Here is a 14,170-nt window from a genome sequence, read left to right as displayed (position 1 = left end):
TGCACGCTAATTATCGCATGCGTTAAAACTACCGCATGCGGTCGCGCGAAAAATAACGCATGCGATATGGCGACTTAACACACGCGATAATACTATGGTGAATCGCGCGATAATTATCGCGTCTATTTTAAAGCAAAAAAGCGTGCGATAAATTTTATCGCACTTTAGTGAATCGGCCCCTGTATGTGTTGTGTGTGTTTGGGGGAGGGTATCAGTAACAATAACTTTGCTTTGTTTTTTTATTGAGGCCTCGAACTCCTCCCAAAAATATTTGTGTGTATTCTGGGATCCTGAGCTGAGTGGATGGTCCCAGAGAGGCTGCAATATGACACATTCCAATGTCTCCCACACCGTCTGCTCCTGTGATCATCTCTCCACCTTTGCGGTCATCATGGCTCCCTGTGATATAAAGGTAACAATGTATTTTATCTTAGAACCAGAACCATAGATTGTCCTACTAACAGCAACCATCACTGAGGCTGCCAGCCATCCTGTGCCACTAGGCATTTCCTTTACATTTCTCTCTAGTAAAGTTACCCTTAAATGTGTAAATATACGTTGGTTAAGCATTTACTAACTAAAGGGGATGATCCTTATCATTATTATTATTTATAAAAGGCCAACATATTCAACAGGGCTGTACAATATAAACACAATTTAAATACAGTACAAGCTGATACAAAAGGAAAGAGGGCTCTAAAAAGTAGAAGGGATATGGCACACAGTATGGGGATCGGCAAAGAGAGTCATTGTGGAGGAGAACTTATCTGCCATTGAAAATTGTGTTGTTCTATTAGTTTTCAATGGGGCCCAACAATCTAGAGCAGGGGTGGCCAGACAATTCCATTCCACTGTGGACGCAGCGTACACATTCACGCAGCATTTCCGCATCCCTGGCTTCATCGGGGGATCCACTGGACAACGATCGATGTATTGGCCACCCCTGATTTAGAGTTTCTGAAAAATCTTGAAAAATAGTTGTTTGGATGTCGAAGAAACACGTCTCATTGAATTCTATAGAACATATTTTAGTTGCTTCATTTTTTCATCCAAATTTTCTTATTTCTAGTTCAATAAATCTCGAAGATTTTTTTCTAAGAAATTTGAAAAATTTAACTTTAATAAACTCAAGTTTAATTAAAATGCCACATATTGTATGCTAGTGTATGCTGAAGGAATGCTAGGCTAGATGAGGTTAAGCTTCTCAAAAAAAAAAACTGTGGTTGGCGCAATCATTTTATAGGCAGATAGATTGGAAGAAAGTCTGATGGAATCTGGAAGGGGTGCAGTTTATTAGATATGTGGAGTGAAGGAGTTGGCAGTATGAAATCCCAGGCCTGGGGTAGGGCAGTGATAATAGACATTTCTGAGTATTGGAGGTAGCAAGGAGATATACACATGAAACAAAAAAGGTAGGAAGGAGAACTATTTATGTCTTAGACAAGATTAAAGGAGAAGGAAAGGTAAAAGCTAAGTAAGCTTTATGAGAAAGGTCTGTAAATACAGCCATAAGCACTCACAGAAACGCTGCACTGAGTTTTGTCAAAAGATTTGTTGTGTCTGTTTTCCTGTGCCACAGACGCCCAGCTCTCTGCTCTCTCCTGCTCCCCCCCCTCAAGAATGCTAAGAACTCACTCCCCCCCCCTTAGGAATGTGGATCTGAGCCAATCAGCAGGAAGCTTCCTCTTAGTCTAACTAACTGAGCATGTACACCGGTCTTGCTTTTGGTGCAGGACTGAGGCATTATGGGAACTTTCTTTACACAGCTCAGCGTTTTTTCTTCCTGTTTGGCTTCTGATCATCTGAACGGGAGAAATATGGGGAGACTTAAGGGCACTATTGAGAGAACTGAAGGTATGCCTGCAGCTTGAGATTAACTCTTTATTAGCCTTTCCTTCTCCTTTAAGGTAATGCTGGGATATCCAACGTAAGATAATTTAAAAAACACTCTTTTTCACTTCTTTTTTGAAGTCACTAAGTAAAGGTATTTGGCAAATCCCAATATCTCATTACCCATGTTTTCAAATGATGAAGTAATTGAATGTCATTTTACATTTGCTACTATTTTATCTCTTGAACAGAAAGATCGTGGCCTTCTCTTCATCTCACGCATTGGTCTTGGTGTATCTGTTCTCTGTCTCTTTCTATCTCTTGTCACATTCCTCCTGTGCCGGTCCCTAAGGAGCGCTCACACCTCCATGTTGATAGCACTATGCGGATGTCTCTTTCTGGGACAGCTGATCATCCTGTTTGGCCTACCCCAAACCCAGTTTAAAGTAAGTTAAACCTCTTTCTTTCATCACAAGTTACATCATAGTTGTCAAAAAAACAAGGAGAAAAGTGGATTGTTTCATTAGGCTAAATGTTGATTTAGGTATTAAATCCCTTAAGGTATAAAATCCCTTTGACGAATAAATACACTTATCATTTACTATAAGGCTGTGGTTCTATGCTTACAAAGCAAAAGTGTGATAAAGAAGACACATAGGAAAAACTCACTTTGGATTAAAAATTAATGTTATCTGTAAAAATAGCCCCTTTACTGGAGCTCCCTATAGATCCTCTCACGTCCATGTCTGTGTTTCAAATGAGGGGTGGGCGTGTCCTAACGGTCCCTGCCAGTAGGAGGGGAGTAGCCAATCACAGCCCTGCAGTCACACAAGCAAAGACAGGTTGCACTTCCTTATCAGGTCAGCCTAGTTGCTGATTGGTTCCTATCCTACAGTGCAGTGAGCTACGTCCTGCAGGTGCCCTGCACAGCCTGGAAAAGAAGGCGTCAGGAAGTGGAACAGATGGACAGGACTAGTGGGGTTTTCAATAAAAAAGCCCGAAACACTACTTTTCAAAGCACATTCCTTCTGTATTGTGATACTTACTGTTTGGGGTACGTTACTCCTTATCATACAAAATAAGTCATTCTGGACGGCATAGTTGTTTATAAAGTTCTGTCTGCTATACTGTGGCTTCATCGCTTCATTTCATAATGGAATTTTGACTGCCTATAATCTGAGCAGACACAGGAACTCTTGCTCCTTGAGACCAATGTTTGGAATATCCATGGCCCTAATAATGAAAATTGGTTGCCATGATTGGTGCAAAATATTTTATTGCAAGATGAAGCCTGCTCCATTGAGTATAATATCCTTTTCTATAGTGCATTCAATACCTCCTTGGTTTGACTTTTTTGTATTTATCCCCAAATTCCTTCAACTCATCTTACTCTCTGTCTCACAGATACTCTGCTCTATCATTGCTGGCTGTCTCCATTACATTCTCCTCTGTGCTTTCTGCTGGATGACTCTGGAGAGTGTCCTCCTCTTCCTCACTGTGAGAAACCTGAATGCAATGAACTACTTGACATCCCGACGCTCTCACTTCCCAACTGCCTGTATCATTGGGTTTGGGGTTCCCGCAGTCATAGTGGCCATCTCAGCAGCAGTTTATTCTAAAGCATATGGTACAGGGAAAAGGTACAAACTATGAAACTGATATGTTATTACTATAATACTTGAACTAGTCATGTAGTTGCCTTCATTAAAGGTACTTTACTATGAACAAAGGTAAATGAAACAAAAAAACAATTGCTCTGTGAGGCTACATTTGTATTGTTATTGTTACTTTTTGTTATTTTCTGTTCAGGCCTCTCCTATTCATCTTACAGTTTCTAATTTTAATCAAAATTCTATAAACAATTATATTCTCCAACTAACGCCTATGACTAAGAGAGGAAAATTTTATTCAATAAAATAACATTTCCTAAAATATCTCAAGAAGATTTAACAGATCTCAACTCTCCAATTACTGAACAAGAAACAAAAGAGATAATTTCATCTCTAAAACAATATACGGCAGGAGGTCCTGATGGCTTCACTGGCCCTTTCTACAAATGCCTTGCAAATGAATTCTCTCCAGGGGTGTCCTCTTTCCCCCTTACTTTTCAATTTAACCCTTGAACCTCTCATCAGATATCTCAAGATTTACCCGGCCTGGAAATTAATAATCTACCAGTAAGATTAACATCTTTTACAAATGACCATCTTCTTATAGTGAAGGACCCTAATGCAAAGTTAGAGAAGATCTTCTCCATTCTTTAATCTTTTGAATCCATTTCAGGCTTCAAGATAAACATTAAATGAACTAATGGATGTCTATGGTCATACTTCCACTAAAGCATTCCAACATGAAAAAAGACATTCTCACATAAAACAGTTTTATGTTTGAAAACAATTGTTACTGAGACATTTTCTTGTGCACCTGTAAGATTTTCTTGAATACTAGTAAATCATTTTAAAAAATGTGTATAAAACACACCAATATGGACAATTGTGAATTTTTTAAAAATATCAGTCTAGATTATACTAAAATGTAATTTAATAAGTGCAGACAGCTGTATTTGTAAATGAATACATATGTCATGTTGTGTGATATTTATACATGTCACTGGGAATGATATGATTCTCTGTTTGGTTCCTTGCAGTTGTTGGCTCAGTCTAAATCTCATTTGGAGTTTCCTTGGCCCAGTTTGTGTCTTCATCACTGTGAGTTCTTAAGCTCTAACAATGCTTTATATGAGCTTTAATATCTCTCTACTAATGCACACTGGTTATACTGTATCATTTCAAGAGGAAATGACTGTGTAAGGCGCTCTGCCGGTCCGGCGCGTTCACCTACCTTAGCTCGCGCCGGCCGGCAGACGCGCTCTGGCAAGGGCCCACACTCCAAGGTTCGGCGGGGACGGCGAGGTGTTACTCCGCATGCGCGATGACGCGCTGACATGCGCAGGTGCGCGCCTTGAAGCTTTAGGCGCCATCTTTGTGTAGGTTTTTTAGTTCTTCCGGTTCCTTTTGTTTTGGCGACAATATCTGCTATTTAAACCCCTTCCTTCAGTGTTTCATTGCCCAAGCTGGCTTCTGGTTATTGATCAGTACCTGCTAAAGCGTTTTGATTGTTGTTTCCGGTTTTGACCTTTGCCTGTACCCCGACTACGATTCTTGCTACCTGCCTCGACCTTTGCCTGTACCCCAACTACGATTTTGCCTTTGCCTTGCCAATACCTCGTATTTTCGTCTGAACTCTGAAAGTTTGCAGGACCCCAGCTTGGACCGCAGCGGAAAGTTCCGGGGCCCCAAAAGGGCGTCGGTGAAGACCGGGAAGGGCTGGGAGTTCCTGCTATACCGTAAGAATCAGACTTTGCATCCAGCGGTCGCACACTGGTTCCTACCTAACTTGAACGTTATACACTGGCAATCACTGAAATATATTAAACTAACTTGTCTAACGTGTCTCACTCTCACACACAGTCGACCCATAGTTCTTTTCCAGTCCATTACATTTTTTATTAACAACATTCTCCTCCTATTGATTTTTTTGTACTCTAGCTATGTACTCTAGTATGCAATAGTGTACAGATCTGCTCTACTAATCATTAACATTTCTGACTTTATAATATGTTTTTAATATTGTTCTGAAATTATCTGGAAATATCAGTTATTACCTTGGTCTAATGTGAAAAATGTGATCTACCAGAAACATTAATTTGTTTCATTTTACAACATGAGGTATCACTATTTCATCTTGTAGTTTTGTTTTGTACCTTTTGGTCTTTGTATTTCTATTAATGGTCTACAACTTCCGTCATTTTGCTCTATTTTTGCAACAATTTTCTTACAACCAAAATGATCTGATTCTTCTAAACTGAAGACAAATCAGAACAAAAAACATGGGAAAGATATTTTTAATACAAAAATCCCTATTTTATTTTGCAAGTAATTTTTCTCGTATACTCATTAAAAATGAACTTGATCAAAAACTTTGTACTTATTAGATATCTGCTCATGTACTACCCTAGTGGGGTAATATACATCTAAGAAGCCCTTGGGCAGGTTTGGCCATAAAATGCTATGACTGACGACCTTTAGCCCAGTTGGACACCTCATTGTCCTTTCTTTAATATAGAGTTTTCAATAAACATAAACATCATTTTTTTTTTTTAAACCTTGCTTTCTTCTCTTCAGCTCTCTTTCTTTTATCATCTAGATAAATACCACACTCCTGATTTTGACTTTCTGGCTTCTCCGAGTGAAGCTTGCATCTCTGAACACAAATGTCTCAAGTCTTAAGAACACACGGTGAGTATGTGAGCACTAATTATAGAGTTAGAGGAAAAAAGTTTTTTGCTTTAATTCAAATACATAATAATAAGTTTATTAAATATAAACATTTAAGATAGAATGATGTCTTGACAACCAGTCTTATCACAAAATCAGTACATGAAGCCATGGGCACAGAGAAAATCAAAATTGTGAAAGGGCTTTATTTATAAAAACAGCTAAAAAATGTAAAAATATTACTAATATGAAGCTGAAAATTCTGATTTATTTCCTTTTTATTTCAGGTTACTGGCCTTCAAGGCCCTGGTTCAGCTGTTCATACTTGGATCTACTTGGATCCTTGGCTTCTTCCAGTGTGGACCTGGGGCCATTGTGGCATCGTATCTGTTCACCATCTGCAACAGCCTTCAGGGGGCATTCATCTTCCTTGTGCACTGCCTGCTCAATCACCAGGTCACTAAATCCTTTTCACTTATTCACTAGTCAGTGTAACTCCAGCCCGGCACTAGGGAGGCTAACTCCAGATTTATTAGATGCTAAATATCTAACAACTTATTTCTATTATTACATGGTGAAATGCAAAACAATCTGATGTTCCGGCCCCTCTTTCCTCGATAAAGGCCCCCAGGAGGGACCAAAAAGTCAGATTATTTTGCATTTCACCATGTAATAACAAAAATACGTTCTGATCCTCCTATGATTAGCGATGAACAAAATTTTTTGCCAGGCATGGATTCGGGCGATTTTGTGAGTTTCGCCATTGGTGGATTTTTTCACGAAATGGGCACTCCAGAAAAATTTGCCACGCGACAAAAACAATTGGCACACTCCTCCAAAATATTGTTGAATTTTTTTCTTTTTCATTAATTTTTCCAAAGTTTCACAAAAATATATATTCTTTGGTGTGTTTGTATTGATTGTTGATAATAAGTCCCTGTGCCAGTGGATCCGGTAAGCTACATTCAAATGGACACACTATAGCCATTTTCATCAGAAGCCAATGTCTGTATGGTTTTTTTTTTATGTTTGTGGAAAGTGGAATAATTCTAGGTAATACACACAGACATAACAACATACAAATAAAAATTGTTCCAATAAAAATTAAAGTAATCGTGACTTTGCTTTTGGACATTGTGCAGTTTTGCAGCAGTAGTATAATATTTTTATCTATATATAAGTGTAGTTTTTCTGGTAGGGCCATTCTTCAAACCTCTTGTTCTCTTTATATTATAAGACTCATTGCTTTCTCTTTGCATGTAGGTAAGGGAGGAATATCACAAAGTTTTCCGTCGACTTAATTTTAAGAAGCCAGGATCACAGGGTGCATTGGGCAACTCTGTTCCTATGACCCTGAAATCAGTAAGTACCAGTCTTTCTTTTACAGCCATTGCTCACAGTGTTGCTGCTCTGCTCATCTCACCTCAACATCTCTCTGCAGGTAACTGCACTTGGAACTCTGAAACCAGATATTTTCGTAGATCGTTGTAAGACTTTGGATGAACATTCTAACTCTGACATTCTAACAGTGGCTCGGGGGCGACATGTTGCTCACCAACCCCTTGGATGTTGCTCTCAGTTCCCCTGTGGCTCACGAGTAAGAAAGGTTGGAGGCCCCTGGCCTAACTGAAGCAAGGAATTGGGGACTGAGTGTAAGTTCCTTATGGCAAAAATGGTTTACTGTTTACCTTCAAATACTTGAAAATATATTGAGTATTCTTGTATGTAATTTGTTGTATTCAGTTTTTTGAGATCTGAAGGGTCCAGTTTCCATATGGGAGGAAAAGAAATCAGGAAGTTATAAAACAATTTCCATGAGTGCCAACATTCCCTAATTAAATTCCCTAATAAAAGTAAAGTCAACATACAGAGACAAGGCAAAGTTATGTCCAGGCGCACCAGAAATCTTCCTCAACTCTGCTTATTTTCTAGTAGGTCCTACTCATTTACAGGTCAATAATTTTAGAGCGTTTAGCCCAAAAGGTCTATGTATGACCTGTTTTTTTTTTTTTCACTATTTGGTCCCCTCCCAAACTTCAGGTGACAGATAACAGATGTGCAGCTCATGATGTGGAGCTGCACATTGTATAGGCATCATCTACTCTAGGAGGCTGCTGGAAACTTTTGCTGAACACAAACATACTAAAAATAATGAGCTTCCTAAAGAAAAACCCCAAGTCTCAGAGGTATATAGGAAAAACACCACCATCCTTTGAAATGGCTTGAAATATAAATGTGTTTTATGTTTTAAACTGTTTCATACCAATAAACTGATTCATTCCTTTAATGGAGAGTTCCATTACTATATTGTAGAGACAATTCCTTAATAGATAGAAAATATATAGAACATAAGGCTTCTTATTTACACATGGAAGCTCTGTGTGCTATAAATTTTATAATATATAAAGTATAGCAGGGAAGGGCAACTAAGCTGGTAAAGGGTATGAAAAGTCTCAGTTATGAAGAAAGACTGGCCCAGTTGGGTCTGTTTACACTGGAGAAGAGGCGCTTAAGAGGTGACATGATAACTATGTATAAAAATATAAGGGGATCATAGAATAACCACTCTAATGCTTTATTTACCAGTAAGTCCTTCCAACTGACACAAGGGCACCTATTCCGTTTAGAAGAAAAGAGGTTCCGTTTCAATATTTGGAAAGGAATTTCCTCCCTGAACCAGTGGCGCTGGCTGATACATTATATAGTTTTAAGAAGTGGTTGGGTGGCTTTTTACCAAGTGAGGGAATACAGGGGTAGGGGAGATAGCTCTCAGTACAAGTGAGGGAATACAGGGGTATGGGAGATAGCTCTCAGTACAAGTGAGGGAATACAGGGGTAGGGGAGATAGCTCTCAGTACAAGTGAGGGAATACAGGGGTATGGGAGATAGCTCTCAGTACAAGTGAGGGAATACAGGGGTATGGGAGATAGCTCTCAGTACAAGTGAGGGAATACAGGGGTATGGGAGATAGCTCTCAGTACAAGTAAGGGAATACAGGGGTATGGGAGATAGCTCTCAGTACAAGTGAGGGAATACAGGGGTTATGGGAGATAGCTCTCAGTACAAGTGAGGGAATACAGGGGTATGGGAGATAGCTCTCAGTACAAGTGAGGGAATACAGGGGTAGGGGAGATAGCTCTCAGTACAAGTGAGGGAATACAGGGGTAGGGGAGATAGCTCTCAGTACAAGTGAGGGAATACAGGGGTAGGGGGATAGCACTCAGTACAAGTGAGGGAATACAGGGTTATGGGAGATAGCTCTTAGTACAAGTGAGGGAATACAGGGTTGTACTGAGAGCTATCTCCCATAACCCTGTATTCCCTCACTTGTACTGAGTGCTATCTCCCATAAGTTGATCCAGGGACTGGTCCGATTGCCATCTTGGAGTCAGGAAGGAATTTTTCCCCCCTCTGCAGCAAATTAGAGAGGCTTCAGATGGGGTTTTTGCCTTCCTCTGGATCAACTAGCAGTTAGGCAGGTTATATATAGGCATTATGGTTGAACTTGAGGGACGTATGTCTTTTTTCAACCTAACTTACTATATTACTATGTGTAAGTATTGTTAATTAGTTACAAGTAGTGATGAGTGAATTTTTTCACCAGGCATGGATTCGCAGCAAATTTTCACATTTCAGCATTGGCAAATTGTTTTACCAAACTTCAGCAAAAATTCAGCACAAAAAAATTTGTTGTGCATCAAAAAATTGTCACAAATAGTTCACAAATTTTTCGCCTTTTCGCAAATTTTTCTGTAGTTTTGCAAATTTAACGGTGAAGCAAAATGGGACAGATTTGCTCATCACTAGTTAAAAGAAATTCCTTGTGATAGGTCTAGCAAAGCAACATAGGGGTAGTACTTTGTTATGTTCCAATCTACCTCTACTCCTCCTTTGTTAGGGGTTTACCTTCCCTTCTTGGTCTCTTTATCTACAATCTCATCAGCGGTACCTGTGGCTAAAGGTGGCCATACATGTAGCAATTTCGATCTTTGTCACAAAAAAAATGTTCCCACCCTCCACTGGCAGTCAGGGCTGAATCGTCAGATGTGGATGTAGAAATACTTCCCCAACTATGTAACTAATAGTAGAGAAATTCTACAGCCATGTGACTGACAGTAGAGATTTTCTCCTCAGTGGGCCGACGCCATATCCCATTATGCAGTTGTACAACCATGTGACAAATAATAGTAAGATGGAATTGCTTGGTCACAGTTACAGGAAAAGGGAGGCAGCGAGTGCTTCCCTGGTGGTCTAGTGGTTAGGGTTAGGCGCTCTCACCGCCGTGGCCCGGGTAAGGGAACGTTCTATTTCCTTGGCCTCTCTTTAAAGGACAAGGAAAGGCAGTCACTTGGGGGTGCCAAAATGTTAGGCACCCCCAAGTGACTTTAATCGCTTACCTTGTACCCCTGGCTGGTGCCCCTGTATGGAAAAAATGGCACCAGCCCGGGGTACATGGAGCGCTTCCTTTCTGAAAATGCCAGCGGTCGGCGCATGCGCAGTTAAAAGCCGACTTTTCTGTTAAAGTTCCACTATTCATTCTACTGCACATATGCGTGCAGGGAACCCGGAAGGAGGAAGCGCTGCAGGTACCCCGGGCTGGTGTGGTTTTCTCCGTACAGGGGCACCAGCCCGGGGTACAAGGTAAGCGATTAAAGTCACTTGGGGGTGCCTAACATTTTGGCACCCCCAAGTGACTTTGCCTTTCTTTCTCTTTTAAGCTTGCTGCAAGAAAGTCTTTGCCAAACTACTCGGCATGCAAGATCTGAGGTGCTCCAGCTTTATACAGGAGACAGATTAAGAGCAATACACAGCAAGTCTGTGTAACTTGTATCATCTCTTTGTAACCTTGGGTGCATGCTGCAAATCTGCCTTCAAACAAACTTCTCAAGGACACTTTTTTGAGTTTGCCACATGCTGCTTTTCCAAGCAAGTTAAACCACCAGTTGCTTAAAAAGGCTTCGAGTAGGGCAACAGACTGAAGGAAAATGGGGGTTTTCGGAAGAGCTCGACATGGGGCTCTTGTTCTCTTTTTTGCTGCACCCTAAGTTTTACAGGTCAAAATATTTATCCTTTTGAAAGACTTGCAAAATACACGTTGGCTATGCCTCAGTCTGTTTATGACATAAGTCACTGCAATTTTTTTAAGGGTGTATGCAGTAGAGCACACCAGTGTAGACACCAAACACCTGCTGCTTGCAGCCTTTTAAGCGCGGTAGGTAGCGCATCAGTCTCTTAATCTCAAGGTTGTGAGTTCGATCCTCACACGGGGCAGGCTTTTGGAAGGATTCAACTTCTGTTGGGTTTCTCGAGAGAAATATCATGCCCCTCTGAAGGTTGCAAAGGACAGATTGGAAATGCTTTTGCCCTGTACCCTGCATGGGAAGGCATGGCTGCAAAGTGGTGACATCCGCGGGTCACTATGGTGGCAACCTTTTTAAAAAGCGCTAGTCCGTGCCGCAATAGAGGATGCTGTGAGTTTGCCGGGAATCGAACTTGCGTTCCAAAAAGAACCACCTCTTGGAGAATGCGGGCATCAATCCTTCTACCTCTTGCATGCTAAGCAAGCGCTCTACCATGTGAGCTAATACACCTTACACAGGACCTCTGACAAACCTCAACTTGGGCAGTTTTTTCAAACTATGGCAGTGTCAGTGTTGCTCGTTACGAGTTCACTTTCTCCATTGCGGATGTCAAATGTGCTCAAGTCTTCCCAAGGGCAACCTACTTAGCAAGAGCAGGGGGCCAGTCTTCCATATAGCACCTTAACAATTATGTGGCTTAAATTGCTTGCTGCTGATTCGCTTCATCGCGCCTAGGTAAAATGCTCTCAAAATCTCCAGCTCCACCTGCCAAACCCGGGATCGAACAAGGGACCTTTAGATGTTCAGTTGGGCAGTGTACTGCTGGGAGTTTTTGATCTGTACGAATCAGAAATCTCCATAAAATAAGATATAGAAACCTAGATCTTTTCTGGCATAAGAGCAAATGAAGTGCAAATTCTGCTGGCAGGCAAACTGGTCTCGCTAACTCGAGGATTACTGCTGTAGACCAGAGAAAGTCACATAGCAATACAAAGCTGCAGACTTTCGACAGCTCACTATCACAAGGCTTCTCAGCTGACTGCTAATTAGTTTTACCAGCTTCTCCTCCACTCGCAACAGGAACTGACGGGAAGTGCCAAAGTGACACTGGTTTGTCTTTTCTTCTTTAGTGCCAGAAATAAAAAAAATAAAAAACACATAGATATTTCTTAATGAAAACAATAGGCAACAAAAAAGTTTGGCTCAAGCCCTAGCCATGGGGCTTGTGTGGAAAAGAGGGGTATGCTTACCCTGTGGCATACAGCGGTGGGTTGTTCCGCTAGCTCAGTCGGTGGAGCATGAGACTCTTTATCTCAGGGTCATGACTTTGAGCCCCACGTTGGGCGCCAACCTTTCAACTCTTCTTGTTTCTTGAACATGTCTACGCGACTAAGGCTTGCGGTTGCCATACGTGGGCCCCACCTGCACGGCGTCCAACCAATTGGCCCCCATGTACGCAAAAAAATACTGCCCCTCTTCACGTAAAGTAATGTGAGGAGTTAAAAGATGTGCTCATCCATTTTTGATTTGTCAGAATAAGCTCTTCCCAAAAACAGATGGTTTCCTGGGGTAAACCTACTGTTGGTAGAATGTTGGTCCTTGAAATGTGTAGTATTCGGATTTATGGAGTGAAGTTTTAAAAGTTGGGCAGTGTACTGCTGGGAGTTTTTGATCTGTACGAATCCGAAATCTCCATAAAATAAGATATAGAAACCTAGATCTTTTCTGGCAGTAAGAGCAAATGAAGTGCAAATTCAGCTGGCAGGCAAACTGGTCTTGCTAACTCGAGGATTACTGCTGTAGACCAGAGAAAGTCACATAGCAATACAAAGCTGCAGACTTTCGACAGCTCACTATCACAAGGCTTCTCAGTGGACTGCTAATTAGTTTTACCAGCTTCTCCTCCACTCGCAACAGGAACTGACGGGAAGTGCGAAAGTTACACTGGTTTGTCTTTTCTTCTTTAGTGCCAGAAATTAAAAAAAAAAAAAAACACATAGATATTTCTTAATGAAAACGATAGGCAACAAAAAAGTTTGGCTCAAGCCCTAGCCATGGGGCTTGTGTGGAAAAGAGGGGTATGCTTACCCTGTGGCATACAGCGGTGGGTTGTTCAGCTAGCTCAGTCGGTGGAGCATGAGACTCTTTATCTCAGGGTCATGACTTTGAGCCCCACGTTGGGCGCCAACCTTTCAACTCTTCTTGTTTCTCGAACATGTCTACGCGACAAAGGCTTGCGGTTGCCATACGTGGGCCCCACCTGCAAGGCGTCCAACCAATTGGCCCCCATGTAGGCAAAAAAATACTGCCCTTCTTCACGTAAAGTAATGTGAGGAGTTAAAAACGTGCTTACCCATTTTTGATATGTCAGAATCAGCTCTTCCCAAAAACAGATGGTTTCCTGGGGTAAACCTACTGTTGGTAGAATGTTGGTCTTTAAAATGTGTAATATTCAGATTTCTTTAGTGAAGTTTTAAAAGTTGGGCAGTGTACTGCTGGGAGTTTTTGATCTGTACGAATCCGAAATCTCCATAAAATAAGATATAGAAACCTAGATCTTTTCTGGCAGTAAGAGCAAATGAAGTGCAAATTCAGCTGGCAGGCAAACTGGTCTTGCTAACTCGAGGATTACTGCTGTAGACCAGAGAAAGTCACATAGCAATACAAAGCTGCAGACTTTCGACAGCTCAATATCACAAGGCTTCTCAGTGGACTGCTAATTAGTTTTACCAGCTTCTCCTCCACTCGCAACAGGAACTGACGTGAAGTGCCAAAGTGACACTGGTTTGTCTTTTCTTCTTTAGTGCCAGAAATAAAAAAAATAAAAAACACATAGATATTTCTTAATGAAAACAATAGGCAACAAAAAAGTTTGGCTCAAGCCCTAGCCATGGGGCTTGTGTGGAAAAGAGGGGTATGCTTACCCTGTGGCATACAGCGGTGGGTTGTTCCGCTAGCTCAGTCAGTGGAGCATGAGACTCT

At 41.1% G+C, this 14,170-nt stretch overlaps 1 protein-coding gene across 1 annotated transcript; it reads left to right on the top strand.

Moving 5' to 3' along the window:
• The first annotated feature begins 325 nt into the window (after positions 1-325).
• On the top strand, positions 326-10,905 carry LOC105945164 (adhesion G protein-coupled receptor E3). The gene is made up of 9 exons (XM_031898245.1): positions 326-412; positions 2,082-2,276; positions 3,235-3,470; positions 4,478-4,538; positions 6,037-6,128; positions 6,395-6,563; positions 7,371-7,469; positions 7,549-7,594; positions 10,826-10,905. Exons 1-9 carry the CDS (start codon positions 326-328, stop codon positions 10,903-10,905), a joined length of 1,065 nt encoding a protein of 354 aa, XP_031754105.1.
• Positions 10,906-14,170: the final 3,265 nt, after the last annotated feature.

This window comes from Xenopus tropicalis, chromosome 3 (assembly GCF_000004195.4).
Source record: "Xenopus tropicalis strain Nigerian chromosome 3, UCB_Xtro_10.0, whole genome shotgun sequence".
In the NCBI taxonomy this organism is placed as follows: Eukaryota; Metazoa; Chordata; class Amphibia; order Anura; family Pipidae; genus Xenopus; species Xenopus tropicalis.
Note: the sequence above shows the minus strand (reverse complement) of the source record. Positions and strands in the feature narration are given on the sequence as shown.

Bases quoted from the DNA above. Each gene is read 5' to 3' on its own strand.
- LOC105945164 (XM_031898245.1), top strand. From the start codon at position 326: ATGACACATTCCAATGTCTCCCACACCGTCTGCTCCTGTGATCATCTC. The intron at 6,129-6,394 runs GTGAGTATGTGA...TTTTTATTTCAG, and splicing joins TCAAGTCTTAAGAACACACG to GTTACTGGCCTTCAAGGCCC. The intron at 6,564-7,370 runs GTCACTAAATCC...CTTTGCATGTAG, and splicing joins ACTGCCTGCTCAATCACCAG to GTAAGGGAGGAATATCACAA.